Source organism: Hemiscyllium ocellatum, chromosome 17 (genome assembly GCF_020745735.1).
Source record: "Hemiscyllium ocellatum isolate sHemOce1 chromosome 17, sHemOce1.pat.X.cur, whole genome shotgun sequence".
NCBI lineage: Eukaryota > Metazoa > Chordata > Chondrichthyes > Orectolobiformes > Hemiscylliidae > Hemiscyllium > Hemiscyllium ocellatum.
Window position 1 is genome coordinate 40,056,433 of NC_083417.1, and position 22,969 is coordinate 40,079,401.

A 22,969-nucleotide genomic window follows, 5' to 3' on the forward strand; every position below is an offset into this window, starting at 1 on the left:
TGCTGTCCTTGAGTGTTGTTGGAGCTGCACTTATCCAGGCAAGTGGGAAGTGGTCCATCACACTCCTGACTTGTGCCTTGTAGATGGTGGATAGGATTTGTTGAGTTACTTGCTGTGGGATTTGTAGCGTCTGACCTGCTCTTGTAGCCACATTATTCATATGATGAGTCCAGTTCAATTTCTGGACAATGGTAACATCCAGAATGTTGATCTTTGAGGATTCAGTGATGTAATGACATTGAACGTCAAGGAACAAAGGTTAGATTCTCTCTTGTTGAAGATGGTCATTGCCTGACACTTGTGTGATGCAAATGTTAATTTCTGTATCACTCGGAGTGATTTGGATGGGCTGAAGATTGACACCTATGATGCTAAATACCTCAGGAGGACGATGAAAGTATCATACACTTGGTAGTTCTGGTTGAAGATGGTTGCAAATGTTTCAGCTTTGCCTTTTGTGCACAAATGCTGTGCTCTACATCATTGAGGATGGGGATATTTGTGGAACCTTCTCCCCTTGTTAGTTATTTAATTGCCCACCACCATTCTCAACTGAATTTGGTGGGATTGCAGAGCATTGATCTGACCCATTGCTGTTGAATTGTTTAGCTCTAGCATGTGCCGCTTGTACTGTTTGGTATGCATATGGTCCTGTGTTGTAGCTTTCCCAAGTTAGCACCTCATTTTTAGGTATGCCTGATGCTGCTCATGGCATGCGGTCCTGCACTCTTCATTGAACCAGGGTTGATTCCTTGGCTGAATGATAATGGGAGAGTAGGGCATATGCTTGGTCATGAGATTGCAGATTATGGGTAAAGATGATTCTGCTACTGCTAACTATCCACAGGATATGTCTAGTGTTGAATTACTAGAACTGATCTCGATTTATCCTATTTACGATGGTGGTAGTGGAACATAACACAATGTAAGTTATAGCTCAGTGTGAAGATGTGATTTTGACTTCACAAGGTCCATATACTAGTCACTCTTACCTACACTGTCATGGGCAGATACATCTGCAGAGCTAGGTTGGTGATGATGAGGTCAAATAGGTTTTTCCTTCTTTGTTCGTTCTCTCACCATTTACTGCAGACCCAAACAAGGCTTTAGGATGTGGTCAGTTCAGTCAGCACTGGGATCCCAAGTCACTCCTTGTGAAGGCCATTGACATCCCCACCCAGAGTACATTCTATGCCCTTACAGCCCTCAGTGCTTCTGCTAACTGATGTTCGACGTGGAGGCGAACTAATTCATCAGCTGAGGGAGGGCAGTAGGTGGTAATTCGTAAAAAATTCCTTGGCCATGTGTAACCATATATCATAAGACTTTCATGGGGTCTGGAGTAAATGTTGAGCACCATGCATCCACTTATACACCACAATGTTGCAACATCTGCTGTGCTGTCAGACAGACCCATGGAGGTGGGGAAGTAGAACTTGGAATGTTTTTTCTTACAGAGAGCCAGTACAAATCTGACAGGCCAAATGGCCACCTTCTATTCTGCAATCATTCTGTGCCTCCATAACACTAACCAATTTACAGCAGCAAGATTGATAATTAAAAGTAAAATTCAAGGTCACCTATCACATTTTTACATATAAACAAAAAAAAATCATTAAATAAAAAATCATTTAGTTGTGGTTTTAGAAATGGAGACAGGTCTGTGGGTGTTAAACATACCTTAAGATCCAAGTGAAGGACATATTGTTGATGTAAATATTGAACACCTTCACAGATTTGCTTCACAAAGATGATTGTATCCAGTTCTGTCAGATTATAGTTTTCATCAATAATTCGGTCAAACAACTCTCCACCTCCAACACTGCAATTAACACAATCTTATGAAGTAATTTAATCATGCATCTCAATTACTTCTTACATTATATAAACAGATATTTTAAATAGTCTCAGGAGATTTGTTCCTAATGTTTGCTTTTTAAGAGCTTGGCAGTATATGGAAGAAAGTTACTGATACTCCCTCTCTCCCTCCATATATTTCCTCTGACAACTTATTCCTCATTTGGTACTGTGGGAACTGTAACATGCAGCTAAAAGGAAAAATGGGGACTTGATTTAATATCTCATTGAAAATTCTGACTTTGCTCAGTGCCACAATCACTCAGTTCTATAAGCAAAAACCAGTTTAAACTTTCTGTTCAAATCTCTAGATTGAGATTTGCAAACTGTGCTGAGGCTAACTTGACTGTAGACATATCTGAAGTATATCTGACTGTTTTGATTTTATTTCAGATGTTATATTAGTCATTATGGAGGTAGTTGCTGAGCTTCCTAATTAGTTCTGACATTTTTTCATTGACAGAGCTATTTAGCAATATGTTGGGTGATTTGACAGTGACTCAATCCAAGAAGACTACATAACCTTGTTTCCAATGGGGTAACATGTAGGACCAGCTGCTTGTAGATTTCAGGCAGTAAGATGTTGGTTTTGAAGAAGAAGTTATGGAGTTTAATTCAGAACTCCTGGAATGTTGTGATAGTTCCACAGCCCCAACACCACTCAGAATCAAAGGCCTGAATTTATAAACTGTCCTATTAATAATAGCTGTGTCAACTGCCAAGCTGTACTTGATACAATATTTTTGGTTGTGTACACATGATACTGCAGGTCATGTGTTAGCGTTACAAATAATAAAGGAGCATTGAGTTTTTAAATCTAGAGTCAAGATCCAAATGCCCTCAAAGTGTCATTCTCAGAGTTTCAGAATGTTCAAGATGTTTCCATTTATTTTATATGAAACTATCAAAAAAACTTACTATTCCATAATGAGGGTGACATTGTTCTTGGCTTCAAATGCATCATAAAGTTGGATCAGGTTGACATGACTCAACTGATTCATGACAGTGATTTCATTTTTCACTTCCTCCTAAATTAAAACAGAAATCAAATAGCAAGCTTTTAGGAACTGATTAATTGTAACTCAGGAAATAAGTTTGAATATTCTATTTAAAAATCGGGAATACACATTTTAACGTTTACTTTCCTCACTTACCTTCCCTTACCTCCCAAAGGCATTGATTCATGTTGGGGTCAGTCACTTTCCGATGCTTGACATTGTGTGCCAATGTGTAAGAGGAGAAATACATAATAATCAGGACTACAGACTTACCCAATTCTTTCTTCCAGTGCAGAGGAACTGTACCATTCACAGTGCCCCTACTGTTGTCTCAATTAAATCAATTCAACTGATTCACCTTAAACCCAAAATCTATACCTAGGGTATTCGTATTATTTTATTGCACCCTAGATAGAGCACTAGCTGATCAAAAAGCTTTTTTTTTCAATATTTGAAAAATGTATTAGTTTTGTCAACAGTCAAATCAAATTACCTAAATGATTTGTGTAGCATGAAATAGGGACATATAAATTGGCAATTGCCCAGAGTTAACATGTTATATGTAGTGGGGTGTGTGATTTCAGTCTGGGTACAGTGATATCACTAATATTGATCCCTAGATTAGGAGAATGTGGAAAAAGATTTTGCAGGGATGTGAAATTACCTCACAATCAGTCAATCTGCTGACACTTGTTCACTTATATCACAATGTCACGTAAAATAGTGAAGGGCTGGCAGACTCTTCATTCCTGATGAAGGCCTTATGCTCAAAACATTCATTCTTCTGCTCGTGACTGGCTGTGCTTTGCCAGCACCACACTCTCAACTCTGTGAATGGTCTATTATTTCCAGAAAAGAAGGAATAAAGGACCGAGATGCACTTAAAAAGGAAATAATTCCCAGGAAGATGCGAGGCACAACATTAGCTCTTCCTCCTCAGGCGGTTCAGGAAATTTGGTATGTCCATGAGGAGCCTCACCAACTTCTACTGATGCACAATTGAAAGCATAATGTCCGAATGCATAATGGCTTGGTATGGCAACTGCTCTGTCCAGGATTGTAGGAAACTACAGAGGGTAGTGTGCACAGCCTGGGCCATCACAAGAGCCACCTTCTATCCATGGACTCCAATTACACAGCTTACTGCTGTAGAAAGGCTGCCTACATCATCAAAGAACCTTTATACCCTGGTCATTATCTCCTTCAACCTCTTCCATCAAGCCGAAGATACAGAAGCTTGAACACACTCACCAGTAGGTTCAGGGGCAGGCTCTTCCCAGCCATTATTATACTATTGAATGGAATTTCTAGCCTCAAATAATGCTGATCTTGCTAATGTTGATCTCTCTTGTGTGCCCTGTGCACTGTTACCTGTATGCTTTTGTCTAAATCTTTTGTTCTGTACATCCTTGCTTTCTATGATCTGCCTGTAATGCTCATAAACAAAACTTTTCACTGAACTTTGGAACATATTACAATAAAGAAATCAATCAATTTGAAGTTCTTTCACCATTAACAGAATTTATACAGACCAATAGAGAGCGCTGCCTTCTGAAACCGCTGAAGTGCCAGCAGTTATCATTCACAATTCGAAGCAAAATTTTGCGGGATATGACTATAAAGTGGCATTGATATCTTTAATTCTACATTTATGACAGATAAATGGATTTACCCTTCATATGCCAATTTGTTTATATCAACCATATCATCAACAGAGAGTAGGTAGTTTACCAAATAAACAGAAAATGATCAGAAGAATCCAAACTTTTCTTTTTGATGCATCTAGTCATAACCAAACACAAATGGTAGTCATTAATGTATGGGATTTAAATATGTGTGCCATCTCTGCAAGATACACCAGATGTGAACTTAATAATAGCCAAAATAATTATTAAAAATGGGCATTAACATGGGTAGAAATGGAATTTTTCAAAAGGACAACTAATAGGCCAATTAGCCTAAACTCGGTTGTTGGTAAAATTCTAGAATCCATCGTTAAGGATGAGGTTTCTAAATTCTTGGAAGAGCAGGATCGGATTAGAACATGGATTTAGTAAGGGGAGGTCGTGCCTGACAAACCTGTTAGAATTCTTTGAAGAGGTGACAAGTAGGTTAGACCAGGGAAGCCCAGTGGATGTGATCAATCTAGACTTCCAAAAGACCTTTGATAAGGTGCCACATGGGAGGCTGCTGAGCAAGGTGAGGGCCCACGGTGTTTGAGGTGAGCTACTGGCATGGATTGAGAATTGGCTGTCTGACAGAAGGCAGAGAGTTGGGATAAAAGGTTCTTTTTTGGAATGGCAGCCGGTGACAAGCGGTGTCCCACAGGATTCACTGTTGGGGCCACAGCTGTTCACGTTGTATATTACTGATCTGGATGAAGGGACTGGGGGCATTCTAGCAAAGTTTGCCGATGATACGAAGTTAGGTGGACAGGCACTGAGGAAGTGGGGAGGCTGCAGAAGGATCTAGACAGTTTGGGAGAGTGGTCCAGGAAATGACTGATGAAATTCAATGTGAGCAAATGTGAGGTCTTGCACTTTGGAAAAAAGAATACAAGCATGGACTACTTTCTAAACGGTGAGAAAATTCATAAAGCCAAAGTACAAAGGGATCTGGGAGTGCTAGTCGAGGATTCTCTAAAGGTAAACATGCAGGTTGAATCCATGATTAAGAAAGCCGAATGCAATGTTGTCATTTATCTCTAGAGGGTTGGAATATAAAAGCAGTGAAGTGCTACTGAGCCTTTATAAAGCTCTGGTTAGGCCCCATTTGGAGTACTGTGTCCAGTTTTGGGCCCCACACCTCAGGAAGGACATACTGGCACTGGAACGTGTCCAGCGGAGATTCACACGGATGATCCCTGGAATTGCAGGTCTAACATACGAGGAACGGCTGAGGATCCTGGGATTGTACTCATTGGAGTTTAGAAGGTTAAGGGGAGATCTAATAGAAACTTACAAGATAATACATGGCTTGGAAAGGGTGGACGCTAAGAAATTGTTTCCGTTAGGCGAAGAGACTAGGACCCGTGGGCACAGCCTTAGAATTAGAGGGGGTTAATTCAGAACAGAAATGCGAAGACATTTCTTCAACCAGAGAGTGGTGCGCCTGTGGAATTCATTGCCACGAAGTGCAACGGAGGCTGGGACGCTAAATGGCTTCAAGGCAGAGATTGATAAATTCTTGATGTCACAAGGAATTAAGGGCTACGGGGAGAATGCGGGTAAGTGGAGTTGAAATGCCCATCAGACATGATTGAATGGCGGAGTGGACTCAATGGGCCGAATGGCCTTACTTCCACTCCTAGGTCTTATGGTCTTATGGTCTTAATATTGCATTTAATGTTGCAAAGGTACACACAGAACTGCCTGAATATACATTCATATTAATCGTTACAGATAACAATCCGGGCAGGCAATTGTGCTGGCGAAGCTCAATTAAGGAGAGCTAAGCAAGTTATGTAAAAAAAAGCTGTAAATCATTGCAGTATCTACGTCATTCGCCACGCTTTCAACATGAAACATCCCCCAGGTGACTGCAGTTAATCAAAATGAGGCAAGTGACGAGTCATGTTTGACAAAGTTATTTTAAGTAAGGAATTTACCCTGTCCTTTGGTCCTTTTACTTTAATTATTTTGGCAGCGAGTTCGAGGCCGGTTGATGTTTCTGCACATTTGAGAACTTGGCCAAACCGACCCCTGTCATTACAGAAATACAAGAGTAAATATTTAATGCACATACCACAGGAAATTACCATAATAAGTAACAGCTAATCTTTCTCTCCACCTCATTGCTGAATATTTCAGAATTTACTAAGGTAACTGTATGATTTGTTTTACTTATCATGAGTAAAGTATGAAATAATTATTGTTATAAGAAAATCCCAGTGGAATAGCAAAGCTATAATGTAAGTAGTAAAACACAAACAGTTACTTCTTTGAAATTTATGCTGTGCTAAGCACTTTTCAGAAAAATCCTATTGGTTCAACCAGTCTTTTGTATTGTACATTATCCAACAACAGCATCTTAAAAATATAACAATGTGTGCAATGATTTTGCCACTTTTCTTGTTTTCTAGTCTGGAAGCTCTGGTTCTTAATGGTATGAGGTTCCATTAATGCTTCAGACCTCCAAAGCCTTATTCAAGTGGTCATTGTGGAGCCTGATGACAGCAACAAGCTATTTTAAGATTGATGTGGAGTTGGGGAGGATGCATGATAGCTCATACTGACTTAATGTTCACTTAACATGTACATATATGCACTACCAGTGTGAACTATGAGATAGAACCCTGATCCTTTTGTCTCCTTCCCAGCTCAAAGAAGATTAAGCTAACTGCAACAATCCACCATCTCCAAACACTTATAACTGATATCAGCCCAGTTAGTTTGGGCCACAGACTCAAGACTGTGTTCTTCAGTGCAACAGTCAATTTACCCCAAAAACACTAGAGAAACAGTTGGGTGTAGACTCTATACACCTCAGTGAAGTTTTACTCATACACTATTAAATATATAGAATTACACCAATTTTAAAGTACCAATAATCTGAAACATTCAAATTATAAACGTCTAATAGAAAATAATTATTAATATTTCATCATGAGCTTCTGAGGGGTGTATTGACATAGGGGTCAGTTGGCTAAGTTGTTTGGTCAATTGGTTTTGTGATGTAGAGTAAACCAACAATGTGGGTTCAATTCCTGCTCTGGCTAAGGTGATCAGAAAGGATTCTCCTCCTGAACCTCTCCCCTTGTCTGAGGCATAGTGACCCTCAGGTTAAACCACCACCATTCCTCACGCTCTCTAATGAGAGCAAACCTATGGCCTTCTGTTTAGATTATGGTGACTTTATCTTTACCTTAGACTTATAATTAATTTATTGCTATAATCTAAGAAGGATTGACTGGAGACTGTTCCAGGTCAATGCTTTCTAACTATAACAAAATGATTTGAAAGCTTTATACTTATCATTATTAGTTTGGACTGCATTGCACATCTTTACATAACTATTGTTCATATATGTTTCAAACCAGAAGCCATGAGAATGTAATTTGTAAAGCTACATAGTGAAATATTTGCCGAATAATGAAGACCTTCATAATTATCTCCCTTCCATGGTCTTTTTTTTGTAGTTATCCAAAATGACTGAAAGATGCAATTAATAACTTACCCACCAAGTACCTCATTGTAATGAACTGTATATGAAGAGGTTACAAGTATTTTCTTAGTAGTTACTATACGATGACTGAAGGGGGCTGGAGGTGACGGACTATCATCTGAAAAGGAAAATCAAAACTTCACAATTGGGGTAACTTTAGAGTTTTACAAACAGGGTTGGAAGTGAAATATTGGATGTTGGAAGTAATGATGGGATTATGAAAACTAACTCACCAATAATGATGTGATCTTCTGGCTTCTGAACAGATCCCTTCTGGTCTTGTTCTTTGTTTGTGATTTCTGTAGAATCTGTTTCCTTCTTTGCCAAAACATTCATTTCTGTGATGTTCTCAGATTCATTGCTTGCTTTCTCAAGTTCTTTTGAATCCTTTAATTTACTACCTGCATCTGATTTGCACTTATTTTCTGCCTTATTTTGACAACTCTCAGCACTTTTCTCACTTCTCTGGCTTGTTTGAGTTTTGATGTTGTTTAAACCTTTCTCCTGGGTTACAGATGGCTTGGATAATTTGCAGACATTTTCATCTTGTGCTGGTTCTTTATCCTTTGTGGTTTTCTGTAGTATTGTAGCTTGCATGTCTTCTTTGGGCTTTTGTTGTGCTTTGTGTTTTTTATGTGGTTCCTTCTGTCCTTCACACAATGCAGGCACAAGCTCCTTGGTGGCTGTTTCCTCTGAACTGACTTTTTCTGTAGGAATGACTGGCATTACCTGTGTAGTTTCAAAAGCCCTGAAAAATAATTGCGGTACTAATTAAATAACAGCCATAATTTTTGTGAACACTTATTTGTACAAATGTAAAACCTCCTTTATTAGTGAGTACCGGAAACAAGTTTTCTTACCTTCAAAATTCCTGGATAGCCTAGCTTGAAATCAAGATTACAGTAGCATTAGAACATCACACAATCTCATTAAGTCACTATCAAGTAGCTTTGCAAAGCAAATTTCTAAATCACTAAATTAGGTGATGCCATAATTTGCTGGAGACCTAGTTTTCAATATAATTTGGCTCTTAGAATGACAATTCTCTTTCTTTAATAAATGAAATATTCAATTTATATAGAAATTATTCTGTAATATAATTCAATATTTTTGTGATCAAATCTGTCTCATATTTGCCTGTTTATTAGACAGAATGTGAGTTGCATATTTAAAGCAATAGGCTGGTGAATAAAACATTTAGCATCCAAAATAATTAACTAATATCCTAAGGTAAGTTCCTTACAAAGGATCATTGCTGCGATGAGCTATTCTGTTTATCAATACTGAGCCTGGAGACATTGTATGGGCATTCGTCCTGACTTAGTAACAATAACTTAGAGTAATGAGAAGAACTGGCGGCAATGAATCCACCCAAGACATTTCCTTTGATTCTGGCAAACAGGACCTCAACAGACACCATACCCGTGGAGCTAAGATCCATAAATAACTATAAACTTCCAGCAAAGGAAGTTGTGATTCAGCTGTATCATGGATAGATCAGATCATATTACTTCTGATCACTGAGAGAGAACGGAACCATTTGAGCACTGGAGTTAACATGGAATAGAAGTCAAACAATTACATCCTATGGCTGAAAATCTCAGTTATGGAGAATGACAGGATGACAAATATAAGATTGTCGGTCTGGAAAAAGAAAGAGAATAGTCCATCAATGGCAGTGAACTATTGTAGTCCTTGATTGTCCAATAGCGAAATCATGCCACATGGTTAGAAAACCACACAATTTTCTTCTAGTGAAGGATCATAACCTGTGATCTATTTCTTGGCCCTGTTCAAGGACATGGGAGCTCAAACAACATGAAACAACAAAGTTATTAACGGACATGTTTACGAGAAATGCCTCAGCTTTTTATAACCGACAAAGGCTATCCATGCTAACCATGCAGACAGTTTCAACAAATGTAAAAGTAATATCAGTCAGGAAAAATTCAGAATTTAAAAGTTTATCTTGTTTATATTGTTAAACATGTGGTTGGAGGCACTGGATACTACAAAGTCTATGGGGCCTGACAACATTCTGGCAATAGTACTGAAGATTTGTGCTCCAGAACTTGATGCTCCACTAGCCAAACTCTTCCAGTACAGTTACAACACTGGCATCTATCCAACAATGTAGAAAGTTGCCCAGGAATGTCCTATGCACAAAACACAGCACAAATCCACCTAGCCAGTCACTGCCCTATCGGTCTACTTTAAATCATCAGTAAAGTGATGGAAAGTGTCATCAACAGCAGCACTTGGTCAACAATAACCTGTCTGTGTGGAGTTTGCACATTTTCCCTATGCCTGCGTGGGTTTACTCTGGGTGGTCTAGTTTCCTCCCACCATCCAAAGATGTACAGGTTAGGTGAATTGGCAGTTCAAAATTGGCCTTGTGCACAGGGATTGGGTGCATTAGTCAGGGGATATTTAGAGTACTAGGGAAAGGAAACGGGTTTGGATGGGTTACTCTTCAGAGCCTCGATGTGGACTTGTTGGGCCAAGTGGTCTGTTTCCACACTGTAGGGATTCTATAAAATCCTATGAAAAACTTGTTCATCTCCAGGAGATGACTGCAGGGGTTCCTATGCCCAACCATTTTCAGCTGTTTCATTAATGACTTTCCCTCCATTATAAGGTTAGAAGTGGCAATGTCCGCTAATAATTGCACAACGTTCAGCACCACTCAACTCCTCAGTTATGGAAGCAGTCCATATTCAAATACAGCATGATCCGGACTATATACAGGCTTGGGCTGACAAGTGGTCAGTAACATTGTCAGACAATGCCAGACAATAACTACTAGCTACCTGATGAAGGAACAGCGCTCTGAAAGCTTGTACTTCCAAATAAACCTGTTGGGCAATAACCTGGATTGTGTGATTTTTAACTTTGTCTACCCCAATCCAACATCAACGCCTCCACATCATATTTCCAAAAAGAGACAATCTAATGGTTGAATAAATAAAAAATTGAATTGAGGATTAGGGTCTCAATGAGAATTCCGAAATGTCCTCTGAGCTGTAAGTAATTATTCCTAGTCCTCTAGTGCCATTCTGTGATGTTGCACTTGCCTGTTGTAATCAAGTGAAATTGTTAATTCAGGAAACTTGATATCACCACTGATTTTAGTAGGAGTAGGGCAATTAACTTTCCAAAGGGAATCTCTGTGAAGTATAGACCAACACATTTTTGAGTACTGTCATAAACCATTCATTGTAATTTTCAAGAATTTCTCCATCATAAGAGTGCTGTTGCCCATATGTTTTGCTCATATTTGGCAAATTGCAGCTCATTCGCTTATCTTTGAGGTTTTATAAAATAGTTGAGTATATGGAAAAGATAACATGGAATATTTAATTTAAAAAGTGAAATTTCAGTGGATATGGTAATATAGTGGTTTTATTTCTGCATTAGTAATCCAGGGCTCTGCACCAATGATCTGGAAACTTGAGTTTAATTTCAATTCAGTTAGAACAAAGAACAAAGAACAAAGAAAATTTACAGCCCAGGAACAGGCCCTTCAGCCCTCCAAGCCTGAGCCGATCCAAATGTACTGTCTAAACCTGACGGTCAATTTCTAAGCATCTGTATCCCTCTGTTCCCACCTACTCATGCATCTGTCCAGACGGGTCTTAAATGAATGCCTGCCTCTACCACCTCTGCTGGCAACGCATTCCAAACGCCCACCATGCTCTGTGTGAAGTACTTGCCGCGTGTATCCCCTTAAACTTTCCACCTCTCACCTTGAAAGCGTGACCTCTTGTTACTGAATCCTTCTCTCTGGGAAAAAGCTTGTCTCTATCTCTATGATTTTGTAAACCATGAAGGGTATAGACAGGGTAGATAGAGACAAGCTTAAGTTCATCAAATAAATCTAAAAACAAGAAGTTAGTCTCAGTGATGGTAATCATGAATCTAGTGATTGTCATAAAAATAAAATATCTGACTTTCTCATGTGCTTTAGAAAAGGAAATCTGCTGTCCTGATTCAGTCTGATCTCAATTGGCCCAACAAGTCCACACCAACCCTCCGAAGAGAATTGTGCCCAGAGCCATTCCTTTACCCTATTACTCTATATTTCATCTGACTAATGCACCTAACATACACATCCCTGAACACCATGGGCAATTTTGCATAGCCAATTCACCTCATCTACACATCTTTGGACTGAGGGAGGAAACCAGAACATCCAGCAGAAACCCATGCAGACACAGGGTGAATGTGCAAACTCCACACAGATACCCGAGGCTGGAATCGAACGCAGATCTTGGTTGCTATGAGGTAGCAGTGCTAAACACTGAGCCACCATGTCTCCAGAGCCATCTGGAGGCTTGTGCCAAAATCAGTAGAGCTTCGCATAGCCTAGCCAAACAATAGCTGAGCACAGCCATTGTCACTGGATCATACATCAGAGCCAGTATGACAGACACCATCCCTGGTAAGCTTTACCTTACGGGCAGGACAAACCTCCCAGTGGTGCAACAAAATGGGTGCATAGGGAGGAAACAATGGTCTTGGAACATCCCAGCATTGACACCTAGCATCAGTGCCCATGAAGTCTCATATTTTCAAGTCAAAGAATCAACCTTCCAAATCCCACCTCTAACACTCTCAGCCGATGAATCAATCCTACTCCATGTTGATCACCTCTTGGAAGAAATACTGAGAGTATCAACAGAATATAATGTTTTCAGAGATTTTAATATTCACCACCAAGATTTATTCTATAGAATGCATCTACCAGGTCTGCTGTCAAGGAAAGGCTGCCAGCATTCTCAAAGATCCATCTTATTTTATATTAATGATATATTATATGATTTTGTATCATTAATGATGGTGAAGTCAAAATGGAAACATATGCAACCACCTTCAAGTGGATGATCCATCTCAACCTATTACCGATATTGCCACCATCAAACAAGCCACTCTTCAGCCAATTCAATTCATTCAAGAAATGGCTGAGTGCACTCAGTCATAGGTAATATCTCAACTGTGCTGACTATGTAAACTGTAGAACTAGCCATATCTCAGTGTATTCCAACTGTCAACATAGAAAATTGTCAAAAATGTTCTATCCACAACAAACAGGTCAAATTCAATGCAGCAATTACTGCCCTATTGGTCCACTGTTGTCATCAGTGCCATCAAGTGGCAATTGATGAAGTATTGTATCAAGGAACCTTAGCAAAATTAAAATCAATGGAAAAATTTCTTTATTGGCTACGGATATATCCAGACAGATATCCCCACATGAGGCTCAGCAGATGGAACTTGTGGATCAAACAAAAAGCCTCAGGTTCTTGGCCAATGAGACCTGTCTGCATCCTGCCTTCTAGATCTCTATAGATCCCAGCCCCTAGCTCTTGCCTATGGTTCCATCATTTAGCCACTAGCCCTAATTGTCAAGGCGCCAGTCCTACCTCTCAGTCATGGCTCCAGCTTTCAGTCTCCAGTCCCAGCTTTCAATTTCCAGTTCTCACTCCCCAGTCCTTTCTCTCAGCCCTGGTCCCAACTCTTGGTTCAGTCATCACCATCTCTAATACTTTGACTCAAGAATCCCAGCAAAAAGTTCTGCTAAAAATTCCTCAACATTGAACTGTCAGCGCTGACTGTTCTAGCTGCTCCTCCAATCACAGGCTGTTTCTGTCCGAGGGTAGTTGTTGATAAGTTTACAAGTAAGTTTATCAATAGTAAGCATAGTACAGAATGAACTCATGATTGGAGGGGCAACTCTTCACCAGTCCATCTATTTTGTTTAGCAGGGCAAAGTCTCTCCGATTGGTCACCCCATAGTCATCTTGTAACTAAAGAAGCTGTTATCTAGGTACCTTTGTACCCCAGATGGTGATGTAAGTGACAACATATAAACTTTTCACTGTAGTCATTCAGTATATGTGACAAGAAAGCTCATTCATTCATTCATCTTTATTCATGGATAACTTGGAGACTTCTGGGAGTGAATTTTCCCACTATCACCATGTGTTTTATCTGTCTCCCAAACCCACGAAATAAGCTTGTATAATGGAAAAATTTGAGAATCTTTTAGTGCAGATTTTTTTTCAAAATAGCCCAAATGGAAAATCTTACATGTATTTACCTTGTAATAAGCAAGGTCAGCAGTATTTTATCTTAAAATCAGATAAAAACAGATTCCTTCTTTGTGAAATGTAATCTGCTTTTGAAAGGAAACTTATGAAGCAGAAATATAGCTGATCTTTTCATCTTTTTAAGGCAGTATAGTAACTACCATAAGAAGCTTGGTTATTCATTTTCTTTTTGGTAACTGGTCTAAACCATGAACTCAGAATTCACTTGATCAGTTCCATGATATTTTCTGTTATAACTAGTAGTCATCAATGGTATAACAATTAAAGAAAAGCAAAAGTTTGAAAGATAAGGATAAACAGTAATTGATAGGTTGTTGAAATTTAAACATACCTCTGTACCAGTGCTGAGGAGTTTCCAACAACTTTTGACTGATTTATCACCAGACTGACCTCGGGGGGTTCAATTGTGACATTGTCCGTCTCTTTTCCTTGGCTTCTTTCAACTCCATGTGTTTTATATGAGTCATTGTTTGTGCTGATTTTATTTATTTCTTTCATGTTGTCTGTTGTTGAGGTCTGATTCTGTGTGTACTTTTTGTTTTCCTGTGGAACTTCCTTCACCTTTTTTGTTCCGGTAGAAATTTCTTTTTTGCAGACACCTCCAGAGGTATTTGTTATTGCTGAAGCCCCCTGGGGGTCTTTATGTTTTCCAGCTGATGCTGGGGGTTGGTGCAGTGATTTACCTCCTTCAGAATTAATTGTTGCCTGTGATGCAATTAAAATGATGCTGTTTGCCTTTGCATGCTCATCTTTACCTTTCTGGACATTTCCACTGGTTTGGATATCTTCATTGGCCTCTGAGCAATGATGTTCAACAAAGAAAGTTATATGTTTCAAAACTTTAATAACACCTATCATTTTGTAAAATGCCATTTAACATTCAAAATTAACACTGTTACTCTCACCTGATCATAGGCTACCATTGTGGATTAGCTATCCTGAGTAGAAGCCTATAGATAGTGCACCTGTTATGCAATACCCTATTCCCAAACATAATGAGAATGGATTTGTTTTAATGAAAAGGGAAGAAAATAGATACATTTCAATTACAAATTAAGCAAATGAAAAGAAGGACAGTTGTGTAGCTCAACACATTTTGTGTCCAGGTTGGTCAGGGGTTTATGCTAAGGTAGCAGAACTAGCCAAGTTATTTTTAACAGGTACTAAGTATGTTACAATAAATCAAGGGCATGGAAATTATTAGTGGTTTGAAAAGTTCTTTTCATTCAAATTATGGTGGAAAAGGACAAGTGAAGTGTGTTCTGTTACTCATATAGGTTTTGGAGAGTTAGGAATCCAGTCTCTGACATGGTCTTGTTATCGTGTCAAGACCATATCTTTTTTTATTGTTGTGAATTTTTGATTGTTAACACAATTGGGAAAAGTATTGGTTTAAAAGTGAGTGATTAGTCTGTGAACCAGCATTCCCTCTAATTTCTTTCTGGCTTCACAGGCCCCTGAGGTGTATGTGCAGCAGAAACTTCCAGAACCAGAAGTCAATATCATGATTGGTATGCCAACACTGTTTGCCATGCACAGAACACTGGAGCATATACCATGGCCACGCAGCTTGGGTGGAATGTTACTATGGACTATTAACTAATTATCAATGAAAAGATCTCCTCCCAGCCAACAATGACATGATTGGTTCCTAGGTAGCTAAGCAGCTAAGGGGTGTGAATGTTTGGGTAAATGTAATCAAATCTCGGGAAGGGAAGGAACTGTTTTTTCTTCTCAGCAATAAAAATTATAATCCTGAAGATAGCCAATTTATATCAATTACTGTGAATTCTAATTAATAAGTCAGAGGCTTTCATACATTGAACCTGTAACCCTGTGCCTCCTGCATCGAATCTGAAAGAAGATCAATAAGCAGCATTCTGATCAGTGAAAGGATCATCTCAATAAACCCTGCGAACAGAGACTATTGAACTGCCTTGTCAGTCTTTCCCTCCATCCATAGCACCATTTGTCTCCATGTGTTTCTGTATTTGTAGAGGGAACTGGAACAAATAACAGCACAGGAGCAGGCCCTTTAGCCCACCAATCCACTGCTGACATATGGCTTCTTCCTAAACTAAAATCCTTTTGCCTCTATACAGTCTGTATCCCTCAATTCCCTATTCATGTATCTGCCAAGATGCCTCAGAAATTGCTTTTGTGTCTGTTTCTGCCACCTCCACTGACAGCACATTCCATGCACTCATCACCCTCACAACTCCTTTAAATTTACTCCCTTTTACCTTAACCTATGTCCCCTAGTAATTGACATTTCTACCTTGGGAAAAACTATGCATTCCATCCATGCCTCTCATAATTCTGTAAACTTCTATCAGGTTGGCCTTCAGCCTCTGATGTTCAAGTGAAAACAAATCAAGTCTGTCCAATCTCTCCTCATAACTAATACTGTCTGAACCAGGCAACAACCTAGCAAACCATTTCTGTACCCTTCCCTAAACTGCCACATACCTCTGGTAGGTGACCAGAACTGTATGCAATATTGCAATATTCCAAATGCGGCCTAACTAAAATTTGAGGCAGCTGCAACATGACTTGCCAATATTTGCACTAAATGCCATAATCAATGAAGGCAAGAATGCCATATGCCTTCTTAATCAACTTATCCACTTGTGTTGCCATTTTCAGGGAATTGTGGACCTGTACACCTAGATACCTCTGGATGTTGACACAACTAAGAATTCTGCCATTTACTGTATGTTTCCCTCCTACATTGGATCTTTCAAAATGCATTACCTTGACAAATCCTCTGTCTGGATTAAACTCCATCTGCCATTTCCCCACCTAAGTCTCCAGCCTATCAATATCCTGCTGTAACCTCTGGCATCATCCTCACTATCTTCACACCTTCTTGTGCCATCTAACAAATTACTGATCAAACCACTTATGTTCTCCTCCAAATTTATATACATTAAAAACAACAAGGTTCCAGCACACACTGATCCCTGTAAAACACAGCTGATCACAGATTTCCAGTCAGGAAAACACTCTTACAACACTACTGTCTGTCACGTATGACTAAGCCAGCTTTGCATTATTGTTACCAGCTCACTGTGGATTCCATGTGACTTCACCTACCATGAGGGACCTTGTCAAAGGCCTTTCTAGAGTCCAAAAATACAATATCTACTGCCCTGCACTCATCAATCATCTTTGTCACTTTCTCAAAAAACCTTTTCAGGTTTGTGAGACACGATCTTCCCCATACAAAGCCATGCTGCCAATCAACATCAATTTCTGTATGTAGATTAGAGTTTTATTTGGTGGAGATATATATATATATATATATATATATACACACACACACATATAAATGATTCAGAATTATTTAATTGTTGTTAGAGTCTATTTATTTAAGTGCAGAACGGTGGTCTGTATTCAGTCAAACTGAGGCTAAACTGAAGAACTCTGCAAACGTTTTAAAAACTTTAACTCCTTACTCCAGCAATAGCAGGGTTTGATTTCCCATGTGCTACCACAGTAAGATGTAAATAGCCATAGCTTTATGTGTCTGGTCAGTTGGGTTCCTGCTCAACAGTGAACCACAGGACACTGATAGTGCAGGATCATATGAAAGCTCTTCAATATGAAATGGTTGTGTTTCTTCAGATGATCAAAGCTGACCCTTGTCATTGCTTAAAATTTTATGATGAAAATATTTAATGAGTTTTCAAGTTTTTTTTGGATGCAAAATATTTAAGAGAAAGGAAAGCTTTTTCTTAACAATTCTCTTTAAGGGTGTTTAGCATCAGTGACTATATTGGATGCAGTTGCTTTGCTGCAGTAATTATGAACACCTAAATATGCATTGTACAAGCTCTGTTGGTGAAAGAAAACTTAGAAAGCAGTCAGCATACAAACACAGGCCCATAGTGTTAGGTGCATTAGTCAGAGGGAAATGGGTCTGGGTGGATTCTCTTTGGAGGGTCGGTGTGGATTTGTTGGGCCGAAGGGCCTGTTTCCACGCTGGAGGTAATCTAATCTAATAAAAACAACAGTTCAGAGAAACAGGTTAGTTACATATAAAGATGTGGGTCTGGTATTTACAATGGTAGCAGGCTTAATAACTGGTTTAATATTCCATATCTGAAAAGCACATGCATTGGGGGTAAATATGTACCAAGGCACACTCACAACTGTCCACAACTGTTCAGAAAATGAATAATCTTTCTATACCTTCAAACAATTCTCTGTTTACTTGTGCTTGGGCCCCTCTGTTGCTATATCCATGCTTTGGTTTGGCACCTTTCTCGTCAGCTTTATTGTTTCCCTGTTAAAAAGAAATTTCACAAAATTTTAAATGGTCATAAAAAGTATTAGTACACAGGCATCTAAGTGATACAAAAAAGGGTATCAATTTTGAAGTAATTCACAAATTAGCATTGCATGACCATCAAGTTAACATTGTTTCTTAACTATTGTGGAAACTTGTAGCTTCTGTCAATTTAGACATACATATACTTGGCACGGTGGCTTAGTGGTTAGCACTGCTGCCTCACAGCACCAGGGTCCCAGGTTTGATTCCAGCCTTGGGTGACTATCTCTGTGGAGTTTGCACATTCTCCCGTGTCTATGTGGGTTTCCTCCCACAGTTCAAAGATGTGCAAGGCAGGTGAATTGGCCATGCTAAATTGCCCATAGTGTTAGGTGCATTAGTCAGAGGGTAAAGGGTCTGGGTGGGTTGCTCTTTGGAGGGTCTGTATGGACTGGTTGAGCTGAAAGGCCTGTTTCCACACTGTAGGGAATCTAAAACAAAGCTTTCTAGATCATTCAACCACTTTAAATAGTATGTGCAGTATTGTGTGTGATAAAGCACTGCAGCCTCGAGATGGCCTATGAATTCTGAGCTCTGGCAATCTAGCTATTGAAGCTCCTTAGTTCAATTTATCAGTTGCATCTTGGCTTTATTTTAACTTTATCAACCTGAAACTTTGGAAAGCACTGTTGAGTTCATCCATGGTTAAATTCTGAAGGATAAGAGCAAGATTGGTTATCATTGAAATAACTCCACAGAGGCCCATATTCCATCATCAAAACACATTTTATTTACACTGATCCAGCTTCCTCAGAGTTAGCTCTCTGAGTGAGCAAAACCTCTGACATTCCTGGTTATATCTGTCAGCCAGGGCTTCCTGATGGGGCCAGATTAACAGTCCCAATTAGGGGACTCATATTCGATGAGGTCTAACTGGCTGACTTCATTACAATCACTTTATTTCAATTACAGTGCCTGAAATAAAGGCAAATTAATGGAAACATTGATTTAACAACAAACCTGCATGATACACTAAAATTCTAATTATCCAGCCTCATGGAAACTTGAATACTCCACCTACCAGAACTGTGATATCCTCATTATGACTACAAATCATACATCTCAATTTCATTTTCATTTGAAGGTGCTAGTCCTGATGTAATACTATTTTTGATTTTCTGCTTTTTGCATCTTTCTCCTTCTTTATCCAAGTGGTGTTTGGTGCATAGGAGCAACTGAGCATAACAAGTGTTGAGCAATAATTGTCTTCCCAGTCCGCATTTCTTTTCCATGCTATTAGTAGCAATTAATTATTGCTTTCTGTATGAAGGTTTTTGAAGGGAGTGTTTGTTGTCTCCAAGTACAACTATCAGCCTTCCTTTCTGAGGAACTCAAAAGCATCACTCCATAAATAGGCAGACAAAGTGATTGTTGATAGTAGGCAAGTTATCATTGTGGGAGGGAAGGGAAGGGGAGAGAGCAGAAGTGCAGGAAATAGATCAGACCCCATTAAGGACCTTGTCAACCATGATTTCAAGGAACCCTTAGTTGAGGAAAAAGGTGGGCCTATCTGAGGCCCCCCTGTGGAGGGTGGTATCATCAGAACACAAGCAACGGAAACAGAGAGACTGGGAAAATGGAATAGAATCCTTACAGGAAGCAAGATGTGAGGATGTGTAGTCTAGGTAACTATGGGAGTTGGTGAGTTTGTAATGGATATTGGTGGTCAAACTAGCTCCAGAAATGGTCACCATTTGGACGGAGATGTCAAGGGTGGGAAGGGAGGAGTCAAATATGGACCAGATGAAGCTGAGCGAAGTTTGGAAATTGGAAGCAACATGGATCCGTTTTTCCAATTCCGAAAGTGAGAGGGAAGCAGCACCAAATGATGTCATAGATGTACCAGAGAAAAAAGTTGTGGAGAAGAACCAGTACAGGACTGTAACAAGGAATGTTCCAATACCCCACAAAGAGACAGATATAACTGGGGTCAATGCAGATCCCTATGGTCACAGCTTTGATCTGAAGAAAGTGAGAGGAATTAAATGAGAAGTTGTTCAGGATGAGGACGAGCTTGGCCAGGTGGACGAGGATGGTGATGGATAGGGACAGTTCAGAAAGAAGTGGAGAGGCCTGAGACCATCCTAATGATGGGGCAATGGATGTGTAAAGGGATTGCATGTCCATAGTGAAGATGAAACAACTGGAGCCTGCAAACTGGAAATTCTGAAACTGACACAAAGCATCAGAAGAATCACAGTGGGAAGAGACTGGACAAGAGGAGAAAAATATTGAGTCGAGATAGGAAGAAATAAGTTCTATTGGGCAGGAACAGGCAGAAACAAAGGGTCTGCCCAAGCAATCTTGTGGTGGATTTTAGGGAGAAGGTAGAAGTGGGTTGTACAGGATTGGAGGACTCTGAACTGGGAGTCTGTCAGCGGGAGATCCCCAGATGAGATGAGGTTGGTGACCATCAAGAACACAATGGCTTGATGCTCGATGGTGGGGGAAGATATAGGGAGCTGTCCAAGAGCTGGTGCTCTGCAAAGTAAAGGTCAGCACACCAGACAACAGCAGCACCACTTTTGGCAGTAAGTTTGATGACAAAGTCATGGTTGGATCTGAGAGCACGGAGTGCAGTCGGTTGAGAGAGGGATAGGTGAGAATGGCTGAGCAGAGATATTAAGGTGACTGAAGTCACATCAAGAGTCCTTGATGAACAGGTCAAGCGCATGTAAGAGGCCAGAGGGAGAGGTCCAAGTGGTGGCAGAGAGTGGAGGTGGGTGAAAGAGTCCAAAGAAATGGGCACAGAGGTGAAGACATTGTGTCTGAAATTTGTCGACGTGGGGCACAAAGGGATAAAACTAAGCCTTCGCTGAGTAAAGAACATTCAGCATTAGAGAGTAGATGGTCAGAAGTTAGCCACTGAATTTACATCTGCAATTAACATTTGATTGTATGTCTCTTTTAAAAGGTATCTGTTGGATTTTAAAAATTCAATGTGCTTAGGTGATTTGTGGTCATGGCAATGGGCACAACCCATTACTTCACGTATTGAAACTACTATGGGAGCAACAAGCAGTAATATACCTGAAAAAATACATATATAAGATATAGGAGCAGAATTAACCCATTTGGTCCATTGAGACTGCTCTACCATTCAATGAGATCATGACTGATCTAATAATGCTCAACTCCAATTTCTTGCCTTTGCCCACATAACTCATTCCATTACTGATTAAAAATGTCTACCTCAGCCTTGAATGTACGTAATAAGCCAGCCTCAGTAGCCCTCTGAGAGAAAAAATTCCTTCTTGCTCTGTCTCAAATAGACGGCTCCTCACTCTGGTTCTCTGGTCCTTGACTCCGCTACAAGGAGCGCAACCTCTCCACTTGTAGCCTGTCAAGCTGGCTAAGAATGTTATGTTTCAATAAGGTAGTCTGTCATTTTTCTGAACTCCAGTGAGTTCAACTCTTACTTACTCAAACTTAAGAAAATCAACCGAGCCAACCTTTTCCAGACTGCCACCTATTCTTCTTTAGATAATTTTGCAGTATTCCAGCTCTGATCTGACTAGTGCCTTGTATAGTTTTAGCAAGACTTCCCTATCTTATACAGAATTCCTTTTGAAATAAAGACCAACATTCCATTTGCTTTCACTATTTCAAGCCGAAATTGGATTTTTGTGATTTATGAAAAATTAGAACTCCTTTAAATTCCTCTGTGCTGCAACTTTCTGGAGTCCCTCTCCATTTAAATAATATTCAGGTTCTCTATTCTTCCAGCCAAAGTGCATAGTGTGTAACATTATATTCCATCTGCTAGATGTTTGCTCACTCGTTTAACCTGTTCATATCCTTATGCAGACTCTTTGTGCCATCCTCATCACTTGTTGTCTTGCCTTTTTTTTTCATTTGCAAACTTGTTGATAATATATGACTTTTCTCATCCAAGTCATTAATATATGTTGTAAATAAGTGTAGCTCCAGCATTGATCCTTGTGGCACATCAGTACTTACAGCTCACCATTCTGAAAATGCCATCTTTATTCAACTCTCTGTCTCTTTTAGTTATTCTAATATATTCATGCTATACTGTAATATACCTAATATACATTTTAACATATTATTCCTAACACCATGAGACCATATCTTATTAAGTATCCTTATGTGCAGTCTTGAATTATCTTTAAGTTTTAACAGTAGTGCCTCAGTAATTTGGTATGGAGATTCTGATGACTGGGTTTCTGCAACAGCTAGCGTAAATAAAATGTCTCTACATAACCATTCATTTGTCACTGTTTATATTAGTCATCTACACAAAGAAAAGAGATATAAATAAATTAGTGAATAACAGTTTTTATTTATTCAGGCTGAATTACCATCACCAATTGGGCACTGGCCTAACAAATACCAATTTAACTGCAGCAGCAATTTAGCTGCTACTATTCCACTTTGGACTTATTGGTGGTAATACCATGCTTTCTGTTATACATTATACCAGTGCACAAAAAGGATTTCCTTGGATTTGCTGCCATTGTCACATTCAAACTAACAATGTACTGCCA

The 22,969-nt window shown here is 39.4% G+C and overlaps 1 protein-coding gene across 1 annotated transcript in view; it reads right to left on the reverse strand.

Moving 5' to 3' along the window:
• Window positions 1-22,969, reverse strand: part of mylk3 (myosin light chain kinase 3) — a 47,561-nt gene that overhangs the window by 21,798 nt on the left and 2,794 nt on the right. The window contains exons 2-8 of the mRNA XM_060837692.1: window positions 18,323-18,416; window positions 14,460-14,925; window positions 8,252-8,766; window positions 8,031-8,136; window positions 6,463-6,556; window positions 2,776-2,885; window positions 1,681-1,822 (exon numbers count right to left, since the gene is read on the reverse strand). Coding sequence (XP_060693675.1) covers window positions 1,681-1,822; window positions 2,776-2,885; window positions 6,463-6,556; window positions 8,031-8,136; window positions 8,252-8,766; window positions 14,460-14,925; window positions 18,323-18,416 — 1,527 coding nt within the window. The remainder of the gene's footprint in view (window positions 1-1,680; window positions 1,823-2,775; window positions 2,886-6,462; window positions 6,557-8,030; window positions 8,137-8,251; window positions 8,767-14,459; window positions 14,926-18,322; window positions 18,417-22,969) is intronic.